Source organism: Lolium perenne, chromosome 7 (genome assembly GCF_019359855.2).
Source record: "Lolium perenne isolate Kyuss_39 chromosome 7, Kyuss_2.0, whole genome shotgun sequence".
Taxonomy (NCBI): domain Eukaryota; kingdom Viridiplantae; phylum Streptophyta; class Magnoliopsida; order Poales; family Poaceae; genus Lolium; species Lolium perenne.
Window position 1 is genome coordinate 262820545 of NC_067250.2, and position 20898 is coordinate 262841442.

The 20898-nt window shown below is 46.1% G+C and overlaps 1 protein-coding gene across 1 annotated transcript; it reads left to right on the plus strand.

Annotated features, from left to right (window-relative positions):
- Positions 1 to 13061: 13061 nt before the first annotated feature.
- Positions 13062 to 15164, plus strand: LOC139833926 (uncharacterized mitochondrial protein AtMg00810-like). The gene is made up of 3 exons (XM_071824298.1): positions 13062 to 13131; positions 13311 to 13403; positions 14251 to 15164. The coding sequence occupies exons 1-3, from the start codon at positions 13062 to 13064 to the stop codon at positions 15162 to 15164; spliced, it is 1077 nt and encodes a 358-aa protein (XP_071680399.1).
- The last annotated feature ends 5734 nt before the right edge of the window (positions 15165 to 20898 follow it).

A 20898-nucleotide genomic window follows, 5' to 3' on the forward strand; every position in this document is an offset into this window, starting at 1 on the left:
GAGGAATGGCATAATAGGCATCTGGACTTAAAAATCCGGGTGTTGACAGACGGCGTGGTGGCGGTGGCGATGGAGAACTCCGGCGGAGCTTCGCTAAGCGTTGCGGGAGAGGAGGAGGAGAGGGGGCAGCTAGGGTTTGGGAGAGGGGGTGGCCGGCCACTATGGGGTGCGGCCAGCTTGAGGGCTTGTGGTGGCCGGCCCCCTCCCATATTCCCCTCATTATATAGGTGGAACCCCCAAGTGTTGGACTACAAGTCTTCGAATAAGACCCCAACCCAAAACCTTCCATGTAGTAGGGAAACCTACCCAAGGTGGGACTCCCACCCAAGTGGGATTCCCACCCTTCCATGTGGGGGGGTGGCCGGCCCCCTTAGGTGGAGTCCACCTTGGACTCCCCCCTCTAGGGTTGGCCGGCCATGGGAGGTGGAGTCCCTCCGGGACTCCTCCTTCCTTAGTGATTTCTTCCGGACTTTTCTAGAACCTTCTAGAACCTTCCATAAAATCACCGGATCATTTTCAAACTTATAAAATTACTTCCTATATATGAATCTTATTATCCGGACCATTCTGGAACTCCTCGTGATGTCCGGGATCCCATCCGAGACTTCGAACAATACTTCGAACTCCATTCCATATTCAAGTTCTACCATTACAATATCAAACCTTAAGTGTGTCACCCTACGGTTCGCGAACTATGTGGACATGGATGAGAACTCTCTCCGACCAATAACCAATAGCGGGATCTGGAGATCCATAATGGCTCCCACATATTCAACGATGACTTTAGTGATCGAATGAACCATTCACATACGATACCAATACCCTTTGTCACACGATATTTTACTTGTCCGAGGTTTGATCATCGGTATCACTCTATACCTTGTTCAACCTCGTCTCCTGACAAGTACTCTTTACTCGTACCGTGGTATGTGGTCTCTTATGAACTTATTCATATGCTTGCAAGATATTAGACGACATTCCACCGAGAGGGCCCAGAGTATATCTATCCGTCATCGGGATGGACAAATCCCACTGTTGATCCATATGCCTCAACTCATACTTTACAGATACTTAATCCCACCTTTATAACCACCCATTTACGCAGTGGCGTTTGATGTAATCAAAGTACCTTTCCGGTATAAGTGATTTACATGATCTCATGGTCATAAGGACTAGGTAACTATGTATCGAAAGCTTATAGCAAATAACTTAATGACGTGATCTTATGCTACGCTTAATTGGGTGTGTCCATTACATCATTCATACAATGATATAACCTTGTTATTAATAACATCCAATGTTCATGATTATGAAACTAATCATCTATTAATCAACAAGCTAGTTAAGAGGCATACTAGGGACTCATTGTTGTTTACATAACACACATGTATCAATGTTTCGGTTAATACAATTATAGCATGGTATATAAACATTTATCATAAACATAAAGATATATAATAACCACTTTTATTATTGCCTCTTGGGCATATCTCCAATAACCACAACCACCTCCATACGTTGATCCTAACTCCAACGGTGCGGTCTCGATGATTCAGAAGGGTAGGCCGTCCAATAGAGCTCAGAAAGTAATCTCGCGACAAGTGTTCATGGTAGAGAAGATGCCTCCACCAACGATTGAGTACCTAAATTGGTCAGGGCAGGACATTGGCTTCACAATAGCGGTTCACCCGCAGCAAGTTCCTCGACCAGGGCAGTCAGCACTTATCTTACCAGTAGTAATTGCAGGATTCGACGTATCTCGAGTATTCATAGACGGAGGCAGCAGTCTAAACCTTATGTACGCAGATATACTAAGGAAGATGAACATATCTCTAGCAAATCTGAAACCAACCGACACACGTTTCCATGGTATCACACCATAGAAGCCGAGTTATCCGTTCGGGAAGATCAATCTCGATGTTCAGTTTGGGACCCGAGAAAATTACAGAATAGAAAGGCTGGAGTTTGAAGTCGTGGATTTCCCGTCGCAATATCACGCCTTGTTGGGACGACCAGCATATGCCAGGTTTATGGCGGTACCACATTACACATACTTGCTATGGAGGTTACCTGGACCTAAGGGACCAATCACAGTCAAAGGAAGCTTCGCGTTAGCCGATAAATGTGACAAAAAAAATCATCGACTGTCAGAAACTTTCGGGATGCAAGCAGAATACATGGCGTCAAGGCTCACGACTGATTATGATATGCTGCCAGATGTAGGGAGGCCTAACAAGGAACCAACCTTTAACACTGCGAAAGATTCCAAGGAGGTGCAGATTCACCCGACAGATCCAAAGAAAACGACGTCCATCGCGACAGACATGGACCTCGCATAGGAAAGCGCGCTCGTCGAGTTCCTCCGTGAGCACTGGAAAATCTTCGCATGATGTCCAGCTTACATGCCAGGAGTACCCAGGAAACTTGCCGAGCACCACCTAAACTTGGATCCAATAGCGAGACCAATTAAGCAACCTTTGCGGCGCTTTCGGAACCAAACCGCAAAGCTATGCTGTCAGAGATTGATCGACTCAGAGAAGCTGGTTTCATTAAAGAGTTACATACAGAGGCCACGTGCGTAGCAAACCTAGTGCTGGTCCCGAAGAAATACACTAAAGTCCTTCGCATGTGTGTCGACTTTACGTGTCTAAACAAGCATTGTCCAAAGGATCACTTTCCCCTCCCGAGGATCGATCAAATTATCGACTCCACGGCAGGATGTGAACGTATTTCCTTCCTGGACGCATACTCTGGTTAACCAGATCAAGTTGAAAGAAGAGGATGAGGTCAAAACAGCATTCATTACACCTTACGGCGTGTTTTGCTACAGAACAATGCCCTTTGGTCTGAAAAACGCGGGAGCAACATATCAGCGGATGATGCAGAAGTGCTTAGCAACACAGATTGGGAAAAACGTACAAGTGTACATTGACGATGTCGTCATAACGTCAAAAAAGGGGACAACGCTGATCGAGGACTTAAAGGAAACTTTCGACAACCTCGACAAGTTTTGTCTCAAACTGAATCCGACGAAGTGTTCTTTCGGCGTCCCTGCAGGAGAACTTCTCGGGTTCCTAGTCTCAGCAAGAGGGATTGAAGCTAATCCAGAAAAAATTCAAGCTATCGTAACAATGAGGAAGCCAACAAAGTTGAAAAAAATACAGCAATTAACTGAGCGAGTCGCAGCTTTAAGCAGATTCATCGCCAGGCTGGGAGAAAAGGCGTTACCGTTCTACGCTTTAATCAAGCAAGGAGAGAAGTTCCAGTGGAACGAAGAGGCAGATAGAGCTTTCGAGGATCTCAAGCGCACAATTTCGACACCACCAATCTTGGTGGCGCCTAAAGAGAAGGAACCCCTCCTGTTATATATTGCAGCCACACCTCAGGTGGTCAGCACGGCACTTGTTGTCGAAAGAGAAGAGGAAGGAAAACTCCATGGAGTGCAGAGGACGGTGTATTTCATCAGTGAAGTTTTATCGCCTTCAAAACAGCGGTACCCGCAGTACCAGAAGCTAGCATATGAAGTCTTTACAACCGCAAGAAAATTGCGGCACTATTTTTTGGCGCATCCGATAATAGTGGTCAACGAGGCGCCTTTATCCAACATACTAAACAATCCAGAAGCTACGGTCGTGTCTTCCTTTGGGGAATAGAACTTTCCCCTCGGGACATCACGTATGAAAAAAGAAAAGCAATAAAGTCGCAAATTCTTCCAGACTTCATCGCAGAGTGGATGGAGCTACAAAATACAGGACCCCCGGATTTATCGAGAACTTGGACTATGAACTTTGACGGGTCCAAGAGATTAGAGGGAGCTGGAGCATGCGTGATACTAATATCACCTGAAGGCGACAAATTAAAGTATGTCTTACGGATGATGTTCCCAAATGCGTCTAACAATGAGGCAGAATATGAAGCTCTCATACACAGGATGAAGATGGCGAAGGCTTGTGGTGCAACTCGACTAAAAATATTTGGCGATTCACAATTGGTGGCTCAGCAAGTCATGAACCAATGTGATCCAGTCAATGATAGCATGGTGGCATACAAAGAAGTGTACAACGAGCTAGAGAAGCTATTCGATGGATGCGAAGTAAATCACATTAGCAGGCTGAGCAATGATGAAGCCGATGTTCTTGCAAACATCGGGTCGCAGTGCCTCGCAATTTCACCAGGTGTGTTCTGGGAAGAGATAACCGAGAGGTCTACAAAGCCGAAGAAGGCACAGAAGAAGCAGAAGGATGAGAAAATCTCGACGGCTCCTAAAGAAGCACTAGAAGAAGAAGAGGAACATGAGCTAGTGATGATGGTGCAGGTTCCATGGATGCAAGCGTACATATCATACATCTTAAGGAAAGAAATACCCGACGACCCAGTTGAAGCAAGGCGAGTTATTAGACGATCCAAATCTTTTACGGTGGTCAAAGGGGAGCTGTACAAGCGAAGTATTTCGGGTGTGTTACAAAGGTGCGTCACACCCGAAGAAGGAACGATAATTCTGAAGGACGTACACGAGGGAATATGTGGTCATCACGCAAGCAGTCGAGCTATCGCGGCCAAGGTTTTCAGAGCTGGATTTTATTGGTTGACAGCAATCGAGGATGCGAAGGAGATAGTACAAACTTGTGACGCGTGCCAAAGATTTGCCGCGAAGCCTCATTCTCCGGCAGCGGAGTTGATGCCAATACCGTTGTCTTGGCCCTTTGCTCAATGGGGCCTCGATATGGTAGGAAAGTTACACAAGGCCTCGCCAGGAGGATACGAGTATATGCTCGTCGCTGTCGACAAATTCACTAAGTGGATAGAAGCAAAGCCGATAAACTCACCAGACGCAGCGTCGGCAATAAAGTTTGTGAAAAGCATTGTCTTTCGGTTTGGAGTACCTCATAGTATCGTCACGGACAATGGCAGTAATTTCACATCCAAGGAATTCAAGACATACTGTGTAGAGGTAGGCATCAAATTGCACTTCGCGTCAGTTGGGCACCCGCAAACCAATGGTCAAGTCGAGAAAGCCAATGGTATCATCTGCAACGGTATCAAGAAGCGCTTGTTAGGACCATTGAAAAAAGCTCGACATACTTGGCCAGAAGAATTGCCGAGTGTATTATGGAATATTCGAACAACACTAAATACAGCGACACAGGAGACTCCGTTTTTTCTGGTCCATGGAGCCGAGGCAGTACTGCCGATAGAAATAGAGCATGATTCTCCAAGAGTCACGGAATACGATGAAGAAGCTTCCAGAAGAGAATTAGAGGATGTTAAGGATGTAGCCGTGGAAAGCCCAGCGAGGACAGCATTTGAGATCGATGAATTGACAGCAAACTATGACACGTCGAGTGAGAAATCTGTCCGAAAAGAAACAACCTGGAACAAACCACCGAAAGGATCTTACAAATTAAATATTGACGCCCCTATTTCAATGATGGTCTAGGAGCGGCTGGCGCTGTTCTTCAGAACTCTATGGGTGAAGCCATAGCAGGAAATTACTATCCTTTGGAGAATTCCCTCTCTGCCGCAACAGCGGAGGCTAGGGCACTGCTCAAGGGTTTGGAACTGCTGGAGCGTCTAGACTGCAGTAATGTGTTGTTGAGTCGGATTCTTTGGAATTGATTCATGCATGCAATGGTACCATCGAGATCTGGAGTCCATACTCCACAATCTTGGCCGAATGTGTTCTAAAGGCGAGTAATGTCAACTCAGTCTTGTTAGACTGTATTTATATGTAGTAGATGTATATGTCTTTATAATCTGTATTGTACACTTTTGTGTACCCTGTATAAATGTGAAAGCCACACCCGAATTAGGGTGTTGTGCAGTTGCCCCAAAACCTATGTTTAATATGGTATCTAAGCTAAGGCGTACATGCCACGCGCGAGGAGTCTGTTTCAATCCATAGAGGACCTTAACCAGGCAACACAGATGATGAGGACAAGCATAGACTAACACTCCAAGAGTCCGTCCATGAAGAAAAGTGTTGTGAACATCCAGCTGTTGTAGAGACCACCCTCATATGACAGCCATTGAGAGCAAAAGACGACTAAAGGTATCTTCATAATCAAGGTTATATCTCTGTTTTGAATCCCTTAGCCACTAAGCATGCCTAGTAGCGTTCAATAGAGCCATCAGAATGTTTCTTGATCTTGAACACCCATTTGGAGTCAATAATATTAACACCAGAAACAGCTGCCAAGTATCATTCTTCAGAAGTGCCTGAAACTCTTGCTCCATCGCACAACGCTAGTGCGGAATGCCAAGAGCAGCCTGGAAATGCTGAGGTTCAGCTCTGGGATCAGCCTCAGCTTGAGTGACACATGCTGCGATCCACGCGACTGTGCCATTGGTGCGTTCTCGCGGATGGAAGATACCATTGTGGATGCGCGTGTGCAGTAGCGGTCACCGTAGGAGGTGTTGCGGCAGTAGCACGCTCAGGCAATGAGATAGGTGAGGACGAGCTCGTCGAGGGAGCGCCTTCGGAAAGATACATGGCATGGGCTCGGCGACCGCGGCCCGAGTGGCGAGGGCGCATGTGCGTCAGGCGCTGAGGGCGCCAGTGCAGCAGGGGCTGCGTAGGCAGCTGCTGGGCCAGACGAGAGCGGTCCATCCAGAGCCGGTGTAGGGGAGGTCAGGCTGGGCGACGGACCAGGCGAAGTCGACTGCAGGTCGAGGAGGCAAACGTGATCGACGTGACGCGTGCATGGCACATGCAGGCGATCGACGTCGGGCGCTGGCGAGGAGATGCTCTACCGTGGCGAGGCGAGATCGTCCGGGAGCTGAAGCCGCGCTCCTCTGCCTGTACATGCAGCATGATTAGGCAGCAAAGAAGGGGTATACACAACATGGCAAAAAAGAATGCACATGTGGTGTAGGGGTAGTGGTGGTGGTCGGAAGTGCGGATAAAGGGAACACGTTCTCATCAAACACGACGTCACGAGAAATGTAGACACAATTACGGAACATGGAGGCATTTTTACCCGTTATGAAGAGAACTATACCCCAGAAAGACGCACTTTTTAGACCGAAACTCGCGCTTATGTTTATTATATGGTCGGAGGTGAGGCTAACACGCACATCCAAAAACTTTGAAGAACGTATAATCTGGAATTTTCATTGAGCAAGAGTTCAAGAGGTGTTTTCACGGGAAGAAGCCATGTAAGAAGTCTATTATTAATGAGAAAATAAGTTGTACAAAAAGCATCGCTCCAAAATTGAAACGGAACGGATGCATGAGCTACAGAGTTAGGCCAGTTTCGACAAGATGGTGATGGTTCCATTCAGCAGCACCATTTCGCGGATGTGTATGAGGACAAGACACACAATAAAAGATCCCAAGCTTATCAAAAAATGTGTTGAGGTTGTGATACTCAACAGACCCTCCCCCCCCCGCGCCCACATCAGAGACGCTCAACATGTGCTTGAAATTGTATAAAGACATCGAACACATCAGATTTGCGCTTGATAAGATAAAGCCAAGTAAACCGACTATAAGGATCAATAAAACTGACATAATAATTATGGACACTAACAAACGTTTAGGTAGGACCCCATACATCAGAAAAGACAAGCTCAAGTGAAGTTTTTACTACACGACTCAGCTCGGAAAAAGCAAGCTGGTGACCCTTGCCCTGCTGACAGGCATCACAAACGGTTTCAACATTATTATTGGACACAACTAGAAGCTCGTGGCGATGAAGAACATGTCGAACCATGGGAGTGGCGGAGTGACCAAGATGCGCGTGCCAATGATAGGAAGACACACGAACACTACTGAAAGCTCGAGAAACCGGCAACTCATCAAGCACATAAAGTCCATGGCGCGGGAAGCTAATCAAGTGGCGCACCATTTGGCAAGACATGCTTATGATTCAAAACTTTCATATAGTTGGGATGGTGATCCACCAGATTGTATTCGATCTTTAGTATTGTATGATGTAACCCTTTTATCAATGAAATAAAGGGCCTAAGAGGCTTTCCCTTCAGACCCTCCCGTGACGAGGGATTAACTCGTCAATGCCTACAGATTGTAGACTTAGGGTTTCGTGGAAATAGAGAGCAAGTAGAACTCGAAGGTTGTCAGACGAACAAAGGCGTCCAATTCGAAATATTACGGTGGCTAGGGTTTCACAATAATCGATCCTCTCTCTGCCCTCAACTTTGCCTTTATATAGGAGACGCAGCCGAGGCTTTTCGTACTATACAAGTTTACATACACTGTGCCGGATTAGACCTTTCCATATATTGCTTACAAGTTTTCCTATATTGACTCTATTTCCTTAACTCGCGCATCCTCATCCTCATGGGCCTTCAAACCTTTGGATCTGTGGGCTTTGAAGTCTTCAGATACATATGAATGGATTTTTTCCCTTATTGATACTTTATCACACGAACAGTTTACCAAAGCTGTGGTCACCTTGTGGGCAGTTTGGAGTGCTAGGCGTAAGGCAATACATGAGGAAATATTTCAGAGCCCACTTTCCATCTATGGTTTCATAACAAATTATCTTGCTGAGTTAGAAATTGCACACCCAGTCAAGCCCCAAAAACCAGCAGCTCGTGACTCTACTTCAGTAACATCTTGGATTGCCCCTCCAAGTGGTTTGGTGAAAGTAAATGTCGACGCTGCCGTTTCTAAGCATGGCAACAGGGGAGTGGTCGCAGCTGTATGTAGGGATGGAAATGGTTTATTCCTAGGAGCTTCAGCTCTTGCAGTCCCAGGTATATCTGATCCTGCTACTCTTGAAGCAATTGCATGTCGTGAAGGTTTGTCCCTAGCATTTGATCTGCAAGTGCAATCTGTTAATGTTGCATCGGATTGTTTGGAGGTACTTAATGCGATCAGAGATACGAGCAAGTGCAGCTACTACTCCATTCTGCGTGAGATTTCACAGCAAAGGTCGGAATTCACACAAGTCAAGTTCAGCCATGAGAAGAGATGTTATAACTTCCATGCACATAATCTAGCTCGCTGGTCTATCTCTCTAGATCATGGTCGCCATTTGTGGCTTTTAAATTCTCCTGATATAACTATTGTACCAATGTGTATTGAGTAATAAAGGCGACCATGTATCCCTCAAAAAAAAAAAAGGGACCAGGGAGACACACACACACACACAACATGTCCTTTGGGCACACCCATGTCATCCCGTGCCTTGGTTTTAACTTTTGTCTACTTTGAGGCTGAGATGGACGGGCTTAGAAGGCTAGAACTCTGAACAAACATCTTCTTTTCATATGATTCCTTGTACACTGGTTGGCAACATGACTGGCAATCTTTCATTCGAGGGCTAGGTTTTGACCTTAGTATCTATTTTCAGTTGCCATATAGTAGCAGGAGGAAGTATCGCTCCTGCTGATGGACCCCCAAAAGTAGGCTTCTTTTATGGTACCTTTTTCCACTGCTAGGAAGGGAAGAAGTATGATTTCAGCAACGGTCACGATTAACCGGTTTAGATTAGGCCCGGTAGCCCAACAATAAGTAGATAATGGAAAAACAATTAAACTAGTAGTATTTGGCCCGGCCCAACAATTGGTCTAGCACACGACGTCGTAGGTCACAATCGCCTCCGCCAACATCGACATCCCCTCGTCCTGCATAGAGGGTGTCTGCCTCCGCCATCGATACCCCAACCTCCTGCATCGAGGGCGCCATCCGGCGCCGCCATGACTCCCAGTCGTCCTGCATCGAGGGCGACCGCCGCTGCCACCATAGACTCCCCGTCGTGATGCATAGAGGGCAACGGCCGCCGCCATCTACTCGCTGTCGTTCTTCATCGAGGGTGACCGCCGCCGCCCCATTGACTCCCTGTTGTCCTGCATCGAGGGCGGCGGCCGCCGTGTAACACCCCACATACTCTGGGCTAGGACTGAATGTTGGACTGCTGATATGGGCTCGGCCCAGCTGATCAAGATATGGCGACGAGGGGATAAAGAGACGCGGATGGTGAACAGGAAGGGCATCGAACAGAATTGGATGAACGTTCAGAGTGTATCCTCTCCCTTGCTCCTCTTCTATGGTCTGATTTCTTCTCTAGATCCCCGTCTTCTTCAGGTCCGGTGGCTACCACAAGCCACCTTGTATCGACCTCACGCCCCGATCCTCACCGGCGGCAACGGGGTGTGACAATTTGGTATCTAGAGCAAGGTTCCTTCCACCAAATCCCACCCAAAAAATTTCCCCAATTTTTTTCCCCAATCGATTTGATTTCGAAGCGATGGAGGCGATAGAGGCTTCCTTGAGCGCCATCAACGAGAGCTTGGTGCAGCTCAGCATGAAGCTGGGTCGGATCGCCGTGAGGCAGGAGAATATGCTGGTGGATTTGGAGAAGATGACGGCTACGATCGCGCGCACAGCCATAGCCTCGCCCATGTCCCCGCCAAGTCTACTGGAGCAGCTGGAGGTCAAGCCTTTGTTACCCATGGTCTTCTCGGCGGTTCAGGTCGCTGGTGCTAGTGCTACGCACGCGGACGTCATCCTCGCTCCCGTCACGCCCAAAAGGTGTTCGACACTATGTTCCGATGTCAATGTCGGCAAAACCCTTGACGTGGTCGTGCTTCCGACCAGTGGCACGACGCATATGACTTCTACGAGGTTGACTGTTGCTGGGAACGGGATGCTCCAGGGTGCAAGTGTGTCTGCCACGAATACGTCTGCAAGCTGTTTGAGTCATGTCCTCACCAGCTCAGGGGAAGGTTTGGTCGATGGTGCTCGTGCTTTCAACATCAACCATACCCGCAACAACTCCTTCCCTCGCTTTGATGGCACAAATCCAGGCCTCTGGCGAGAGAAGTGCCTCGAGTTCTTCACGAAGTTCAACATATGTAAACCCTTCTGGACCACTGCTGCCAGGATGCACATGGATGGTAAAGCCAAGGAGTGGTTTGATGCATATAGATTGTGTCATGTGGTTGGTACTTGGGCTGAGTTCATCGACGATGTTGAAGCACACTGTGGTGTTAGGGATCTTCCACTATCGACAACAGTGTTGGGTTCTGATCATTCGAGTGGTGTTGTTCATTCTACTGAGGACATCTCAACTAAAACACCCAATTGTTGTTTGCCCGTGAGTACCAAGGAGGTACTGGTCACAATTGCTGAGCCAACGGAGCCGACACTTAATCAACTTGCAAAGAGCATCCAATTGCAGTTTGCGCTATTGAAGTTGGAGCTGGTCAGTGACCACGGGGAAAGGAAGAAGGCACATTTGGGAAATGTAACTCAAATGGCAGATCCACTTGCAAATCAATCTGACGAAGTGTTGACGTATGTTAATGGTGTATCTTTGTTCCTTGAGCTATGGGTGGAACCTGCAGGGACAGTATGCTCGGAAGAAATTTTGATAGAGCTTGCAGATGAGGCGTTCACTTGCGTTGGAGGCTCGTCACTTTTCCTTGAGTTGGATATCGATTCAGCTACCAAAGTGTTTGAGGTTGAGGAGCTCACTTGTGTGGGAGACTGCTCCATTTTTCTGGAACTAGGCATGGGTGAACCAACAAAGGTGTTTGCTACACCATCAAATAGCTATCTTGACAAATGGGTGCCAGAAGTGCAAATCAGTCGATGCCCACTACAGTGAACTCCGAGGAGCAAGTACCACCACTCCTCACCACCTCCGCCACCATGGCCTCGAGAACAACAATGTGTAGGTCAAGAAACTGCTCCAAAGCCACTGCCGTGGCCATCCTTTCGGTTTGGGACTTCACTTTGGTGTGACTACAAGCTTACGCCACCACAGAAGAAGGCATGGTGCCAAAATTCTTTCAGTCCTGGATATGAGAAGCAGCTGCATAGGGTGCATTTGTTCAAGTGGTATTGTTCCACGGTTGTGATGCATCAAGGTTATTACATGATGCTTGTCAGCTTCCTCAAACAATGGAAATCATGTCCAGGTTTATGGTATTTAGATGGTATTCTCTTTGGTACATGTATTGAGTTGTCTTGGGATCTGGGAGTCCACAAGATGTGTCGGTTGATAGTATATGTAGTTTATGTATGTATATAGGTACATGTAATCTGTATTGTACCCTTGTGTATTATATATAAAGGCCAACGCCCACCCGATTAGGGTTGTGTGCGTTTCACCCCAAACAAACAAACCCTTTAGGTTTACATGGTATCAGCCTAACAACGATCCCAATGACCTCTCCCTCCACCGTCTCCTCCATGGCCTCTTCGATCTCGTCGGCGCCGTCTGCCGATGATCTGGCCAAGCTCCGGCCCGCGCAGCCCGTCACCACAGCCGCGGGATCTCACTCATCTGGTCCGGTGCACTTCGGTCATCTCATCTCCATCAAGCTCGCCGCCGATACCCATCTGCTCGGGCGTGCACAGGTTGTCTCCCTGTTGCGGAGCAATCTTCTTCATCCCTATGTCGAGGGCACCTTTGCCTGCCCTTCCCCGACTGTCTCCGTTCCTCATGAAGGTGGAGCTCCAGAGGTTACCCCGAACCCTGCGTTCGCGGCTTGGGTGCAGCAAGATCAGGCTATCCTGTCTGCTCTGCACTCCTCTTCGACGCCGTCTGTTGGCGCCATGATCATGTTTGCGGCTACGTCTGCGGAGGCTTGGACGATCATCAATCGCACCTTTGTTGCGCAGTCTAATGCGCGTGCCTCGCAGATTCGTGCTCAACTCGCCAAGACGGCGAAACTTGACAAGTCCATGGCGATCTTCTACAACACCATCAAAACCCTAGCTGACACGTTGGCTTCGATTGGTCAACCACTTCGTCCTGAGGAGTTCAATGATTTTATTCTTGATGGCCTTGATGAGGATTATGACTCCATTGTCGAACTTGTGCGCGATCGTACCGATCCTATGCCCGCGCATGATCTCTATGCTCGTCTTCTTGCGACAGAGCAGCGCATTGAGGCCCGTCGGTCCTCTCCTCATCAGGCTAACGCTGCTCGCTATGGCAGCAAGGTGCCTCGGCCTCCTATGTCCGGGGCCTCTTCTTCCACGCCACGCCCCGGCACCCCTACTCCGAAGCCCTACTATGCTCCTCGTCCTGCTAGTTGAGCCCCTCCCACCTCGGGCACTGGTGGTGGTCGCCCAGATCAGCGCTATGGTGCACGCCCTGACGCTCATGCTCCTGGCCGCAATGATGGTCGGCGTCCTGCCTCTATCTGTCAGCTGTGCGATGAATCTGGCCACGTTGCTTCTCGCTGCTTCAAACGGTTCCAGAAGGAATACTTGGGCATGTACAATGATGGTCATTTTCTTGACCGTCAGTTCTCCATGGCGAATTATGTGCACGGACCGAAGGGACATACCTCCACTCTTCCTGTTGATCCTACCTGGTATATGGATACAGGTGCTACAGATCATTTTTCTGCGGAGATGGAGAAGCTGCATATGAGGGAGCCCTATACTGGCAAGGAGCATGTCCATACGGCCAACGGTTCAGGTATGCGTATATCTCATGTTGGTCAAGCACTCCTTTCTACACCCTCCTCTAGGCCTCTTTATCTCCGTAATATCTTTCTCATGATAATAATGTCTTTGTTGAGTTCCATCCTAATAGTTTTTTTGTTAAGGACCTGGACACACGAGCAATAATCCTTAGAGGTCGGTGGCGTGGTGGTCTATATGCGCTTGATGCTCCTGCCGTCAAACAAGTTCTCAGTGCTCTTAAAGCCTCTTCATCTCAGTGGCATGCTCGCCTAGGCCATCCTTCGTCACAAATTGTTCAGCATGTTCTTAGTCGTCATGAGCTTCCCTCAGTGTCCAATAAAGATAAACTAGTGTGTGATGCCTGTCAATAAGGCAAGAGTCATCCGTTACCATTTTCTCTTTCTCATCATGTAATAACTGCTCCTTTAGAGCTTATTTATTCAGATGTGTGGGGCCCTGCCCAAACCTCAGTCAGTGGTCACAATTATTATGTCAGTTTTGTGGATGCTTATAGTCGTTTTACGTGGATATATCTTATTAAACGTAAGAGTGATGTGTTCCATGTCTTCTTACAGTTTCAGTCTCATGTTGAACGCCTTCTCAAACACAAAATTGTGCATGTTCAGTCTGACTGGGGTGGAGAGTACATTAAACTTGATGCCTTCTTTCAGAAGGTTGGCATCTCTCATCGCGTTTCCTGTCCCCACACACATCAACAAAATGGTAGTGTTGAGCGTAAACACCGCCACATAGTTGAGACAGGCCTCACTTTGCTTGCACACTCTTCTGTTCCGTTTCGATACTGGAGTGATGCTTTCATTACTACCTGTTTTCATTCTGATGTTCTTCTTGAGGCTGAGGTGGCGAGTTTCTTGGCTGCTGCTCTTGTGATGATGATGTTTTCTCTCCTGAAGAAGAGGGCTTTGAGGTTGCTTCTCAGCCTGATGGCCTTGCTCTGACTCAGCGGAAGTATGCTCATGATCTTCTTCAGCGTGGCGGTATGTTAAAGTGCAAGGCTGGTGATACTCCCATGTCTGCAATTGTTAAGTTGTTTCCTGCTGATAGTCCACTTCTATGTGATGAGGATGCTACTACTTATAGGAGCATTGTTGGAGGTTTACAGTATCTTACCCTTACCAGACCTGATTTGTCCTTTGCTGTCAATCGTGTCTGTCAGTTTCTTCATTCCCCCACTGAAGAACATTGGTCGGCTGTCAAGCGGATTCTGCGCTTTGTACATGGAACTCTTGGTCATGGTCTTCTCCTACGGCCCTTACGGTCTCTCTCTGTGTCTGTTTATTCTGATGCTGATTGGGCTGGAGATGTTGGTGACAGGCGATCAACGGGGGGATATGCTCTGTTTCATGGTGTGAACTTGATTGCCTGGAGTGCTCGCAAACAGGCAACTGTGTCTCGTTCTAGCACAGAGTCTGAGTACAAGGCAATTGCTGATGCAACTGCTGAGTTGATTTGGGTTGAGGCTTTGCTCAAGGAACATGGTGTTCGTCAGCAGTCTCCACCAGTGTTATGGTGTGATAATATTGGTGCCATGTTCCTCTCCTCCAATCCAGTATTTCATGCACGAACGAAGCATATTGAAGTTGACTATCATTTTGTCCGTGAGCGAGCTGCTAAGAAGATGTTGCAGATTCGGTTTATTTCTTCCAAAGAACAACTTGCTGACATCTTTACAAAGCCGTTGCCACTCCCAATGTTTCAAGAGTGTAAACGCAATCTCCATATGTTTCCCATAGTTGAGATTGAGGGAGGCTGATAGTATATGTAGTTTATGTATGTATATACGTACATGTAATCTGTATTGTACCCTTGTGTATTATATATAAAGGCCAACGTCCACCCAATTAGGGTTGTGTGCATTTCACCCCAAACAAACAAACCCTTTAGGTTTACATCGGTTTCTTGCCATCAGTGATATTACCATTCTCTGTCAGGAATTTCTACAGTTGCATACCTCAGTTACTTCCCTATTGTCCAAGTACAGAGAAATAGAGAACGACCAGTCAATGGTAAGACAGTGGGATCCAACATTAGCACTTCATCAAGGTTCCGATAACCATCGTGTGGATTACATCTTCTTTTATCTGATTGTGGCCTGGGGCATGCACCTCTTCAGTATTACTAATGCCTGGCTCAGATTTTCTGCTTGGCTCAAAATATATTATGGTGGTTGGCCAGTTGGAGGACAACTTTGTTCTCTCCATCAGCTGCTTGGTCAGAAATTGAGCTTGACAGAAGACATGAAGAGACACGTGATAGGAGTCATTAGGCCAATCAAGGACTTGGACTGTAGTATTTCAGTCACGATTGCTACAAGTGTGAGAGCCAATGCATGTATGGATATGTTTGAGATTATTGGAGAGGATAGCGTGTTAATACTTGACCACAAGCAGAAAGCTCGCGTGTTAGTGGTACTTACTAAACTTCTGCTGCTACTTCGACAACCACAAGGGCTTGGTCTTTTGAAGGTTCATGTACTTCAAGATGGGTGTTGGACAACTAGCATGCCTATTGTGCCTCCTGTCGAGGTCTTGGATACACACATACAATGGGATACCGTCAGGTTCTTGTCGACCATGAATGGTGAACAAGAGCCAAACTGTACTGAACGATCATGGAGGATGCAGAGGATTGGTGCTCGAGGATACAGACTGAACATAGGCCTGGACGACTTGTCAGTACCTTGGGATCCAGGTACAGTCTCAATCTATGTGTATACCACTGCTGTCAAGTCCAAGTGGTCTCAATGCCAACGTGAGAGCTACACCCAGTCACTGCCTGAGCACAAGCACGGCATTGCTTGGGGACAAGCAATGTTTTGCCCGGGAGGTAGTGTAACACCCCACATACTCTAGGCTAGGACTGAATGTTGGACTGCTGATATGGGCTCGGCCCAGCTGATCAAGATATGGCGACGAGGGGATAAAGAGACACGGATGGTGAACAGTAAGGGCATCGAACAGAATTGGATGAACGTTCAGAGTGTCTCCTCTCCCTTGCTCCTCTCCTATGGTCTGATTTCTTCTCTAGGTCCCCGTCTTCTTCAGGTCCGGTGGCTACCACAAGCCACCTTGTATCGACCTCACGCCCCGATCCTAACCGGCGGCAACGGGGTGTGACACGCCGCCACCGGATTGGCCCGGTCTTGCATCACCGACACTAGGTCGATGCCACCACAACATCAAGGTACGCCGAGTCTAGGTAGCATATTGCTCTATTCCCTGTTGATCTGAAGTAAATAATCCATACTCTCTGGTCTAATCGGCCAGCCCATTGAATATGGTTCAACTTTGCTTTCGGATTCTTGTGATTTTCATTTGCTGGAGTGAAGAAGAACCCCTATGAGCATATTGTGAAGTTCCTTTGCTAACTGCTAATATAATCTGACTATCATCCATCCTTAAAATTGATGTGGGGTATCATCCATTCTTCTTTTTTCCTGAAATTTTCTCCTTTGGTGATGTGAAGAACAAACCAGAATAGCAAGTGCGTTTTTAAATCATCACGTGATTCGTGCAGTTGATTCGTTGTCACCACGTAATTTGATTGTTATTATTATTATTATGTAAAGCCTTATTTCTTAATAATACTTGGTAATACCATAAGCTAGCATCTCATTGTTTGGTAGTGTTAAATATTTTCTTGTTAAACTTACGATGCTATTTTTACTGGTCCTTTGTATTCAAGTTAACAAACTGATATCGCATAAGAATGAACATTCTAGGCAATATGATTAGGTGACACTTTCAGGTTTTAGGTTATGAACTTCAAACGTCCATGCTGATACTTGCATTGTAAACACCAGGACTTCCGATGTTAACATGACACAATTACAAAGAGCATATGTCAAGGTTCTAGGATCACACTTTACATATAGCACATGTCGACATTCATTAGAGCAAGCACAGAGTAGAGAACTTGAATAAATAAAGGTAACATAAGAAGTTCAGCAGCTATGTTAACATGGAACTTGGATTTGTCATCTTCCAAAACAGAGGAATCAATTTCTCCCTTGGCAAATTTAGTGGCACTAACATTAAGGATAGCTGCAACAACCCTAAAATAGCTTTCTGGAAACAATTTACCTGTCATAGTCTCCTTGTGGTTTACTGATAGATCATTTGTTCCTCATTTGGGTGTGATTTGGATCTACGCGTTGTCAGATCGGTTGGTTATGTCTAAATAGCATCTGAGTTATCTAAATAAATCTGAAGGTAGTGTTGTGTGCTTAAAATTTGAAGTGGTACCTTGAAAGAAAATAGCTTTATGTTCTGAAATACTTTATATTTTGTAAGTACCGTATTCACTAATTAAAGATCAGGTCAGGGAGGATACCGGGGCAAGAGTCACATTTGCACATGTGCAGTTTGTTTGATAATTTGCAGCTGATCGATGGTAGACAATCTATATGTTTTGTCATATGAAACTGGAATCTGAAACTTTCTCATGATTTGTAGGAGCAGAATATATTGCTGCTGCTAGTGCATCGCTGGATACTTACAAAAGGGTGATTGCAGGGCCGTTGGCGTTGACCGCAATCTTGCTATTGCGATCATTAGATGTTTTTATTACATGAACTAGTTTTTGTTACTCAGTTTGTCAACAAAATGCAAACTTACAAACCAAATGTATATGTTCTTCAGTGCAGTCGCTGTAGTGTTACCCTGCTGAATGGCTAAGTAGATGTGTCCTGCATGTGTACACACTGAAGCGTCTCTATCGGTTTCGGTGGATGGACTTGGCATCGCTATGATTCCTGATTATATATATATATATATATATATATATATATATATATATATATATATAGGTCTGCTATTCTCGAACCGGTTCGAGAATAACTATTCTCGAACCCTTTCTGAACTTCCTAACTTATCGCATGCGAACTTCCCGTGAGTCTTCATATTTTCGCGTCCCACGTCCCGCTCGCGTCCCGCTCCCGCGCGCGTGTGAACTTCCTACGAGACAACGAACCGTTACGTGTCCCACCTCCCGCTCGCTACCCACCTCCTCCGTGCTCGCTCCCCACCCTTCCCTGCTCGCTCCCGAGCTCTTCCATGGCGATTTCCTCCCTGCTCGCTCCCGAGCTCCTCCCTGGCGATTTCCTCCCTGCTCGCTCCCGAGCTCCTCCCTGGCGATTTCCTCCCTTGCTCGCGCCCGAGCTCCTCCCTTTTGCTCGATGCGTTTCTTAGAACTTCGACGACGGTGGCGGCTCATCTCCATGCTCGTGTCCAACGCTCCATCGACGAATTTGTTCTCCACTGGTGCATCGCAGATCGTCGATGTCTGCGGCACAGTTTCTTCTATGCTATCCGGACACTGCTCTTATCTTTTTTATCTTGATCTGCAGATTTGTTTTTTCCGATGGCCGTCGCACAGCTTCGGCGTTCTTCTACGTGAAATCCTCGAGGTTGATGGCTCCGCCGTTATATTCTCGCGCATTGTTTGTCTTCGGTAATGGTATTGGGTCTCTCTCCCCTGCAGGATTTTGTTTTGATAGGTTTGCTTGATCCTTATCCACGAATTTTGTTTTTCACAGATCTATGTTTTTTGCTTAGTTCGCTATTTGCCTATGCTTGTGTAGTTATGTTTTCCTCAGTTGATGCAGTGACGACGCGGTGGTGTTTATGCTTGCACTTTGATGTAGTAACAGAATCCAGATAATGCTTGTTATCTGTGGGTTTTTTCGTAGCTTACAAGTCTCTGCTCTGTTTTTCATTACCAGCAGTGAATGTTTTTTTGTTGTTATAACAATTGAACTTCTTTAACTTTATGATGTGAACTACCGGAATGCATGAACTTTGTCAATTGCATGTTTGATTTTCATCGTCCAGACAAGTTGGGGCCTCTATTTCACATGTAAATCCACATCGAACATGTATGTATCTCTCTGTTTGTAAGTTGTGAACTTCACTTTAATTTACAATCCAATTTTATTGTATTATTGTTTTTCCATTCATAAGCATGTTTTTATCTTTTTTTATCTGAAAATGAACTGCTGTTACTTTATTACGTGAACTACTGTCAGTTTACTTCTTTTATTCTATTTCTTTAACTCCATGTATAAATTAACCAGTGTTAATTTTTTTATTCTTGTACATACATTTTAAGTATAATGTTTTATAGGAGGGGGGGGTTGGGGGGGGGCCCCCCCCATACTAGGAAATGAATAAAAGGTTTTTTAATAAATGTTTAAAATAGATTATAATTCCTTTTTTAAGATGAGTGAACTCCTTGCGTTTACAGAAGTGCACTTCGTAATTGTGGTGGTGAACTCCTACCCGCCATATTAGGAAATCAATTAATGTTTTTAAAACATACTCAAATACCTTTTTTCAAGATGAGTGAACCCCTGACGTGTTTTGAAGTGAACTTCGTAATGGTTGTGGGGTCAGTTCGGGTGTGACCCTCCCATCCTATAATTTTTCCTTTTTTTTAGACAAAGTGAACCGCAGTCGCAGTTTGATGTGAACTTCCTGTTGTTTCTATCTGACTGACAAAGGTAACGTTTCAGTGTTTTTTTTTATGGTTGCCTCCTTTTTTTTAATATAAATTTGGTGCAGTAATTTCCCAAGTCCTCTTTTTACTCCTCTTGTCTGCGCCTTCGCCTTCGCCCTCCCCACTTCCCCCACTCGCAGGCGAACATCCCGAAACTGCTACATCCTCTCTGCAATGGCGGCGGCGCTCTAGGTAACTGCTCCCCCCCCCCCCCCCCCCGCATCGTTTGCTCTCCCCCGTCCCCTGTGTTTTATTCCTTCCTTCTATTCGAAATCCACCATTTCCCCTTTGGTCTAAACCCTAGGTTCACTGCAGTTTGCTCGTCCTCGCTGTCTTCGGTGTTTGCCGGCGACATTTCCCCGTTCGGCCGGCGGTTGGAACTCCGGCGTTACTCTGATTCTTCTTCGCGGTGGTTCTAGTTTGTCCCAGATGGGCTGGTCGTCATCAATTTTTCGTTTGGGAGTCCATTCCTCTTTCTTTTTTCTCTGTCTGATGGATAAGGATGCTACGACTGGTGGTGGAGGTTTGCTTTTCGGTTTTGTATTTTTTTACTACCCCATAAATTCATGCTTTTCTTGCGTTGTCAAAAATGAAATATCCATGTTTTTGTTCTGTCCTATGACTGGCCCATTTATTTTTGTTCTAGGGTTTGCTTTTCTGTAGGCTTTTTTTCTGTGTTATAATTCCCCGTGGTCACCATTTAGTGTTCTATCTATTTATCTGTTTTCTGTATAGCACATGTAATGAACTACTTGTCATTAATTGAACTCACTATATTAATTATGTTCTTTCTTCCTATTTATAATTTTAATTTTCATGTAGAATCTGTTTTTTTAAAGTGAATCATGAAATTAACATTTTGCTGCATATAGGAACATTGAATTTCTTTATTTTTTTTATTTTTTAGGGAAGGTATTTGATCATGTTGATGATTGTGGTGATGCTGTGTTTTCTGGTTTGGGGAATCTATCTTCTAATATGACAGATGATGC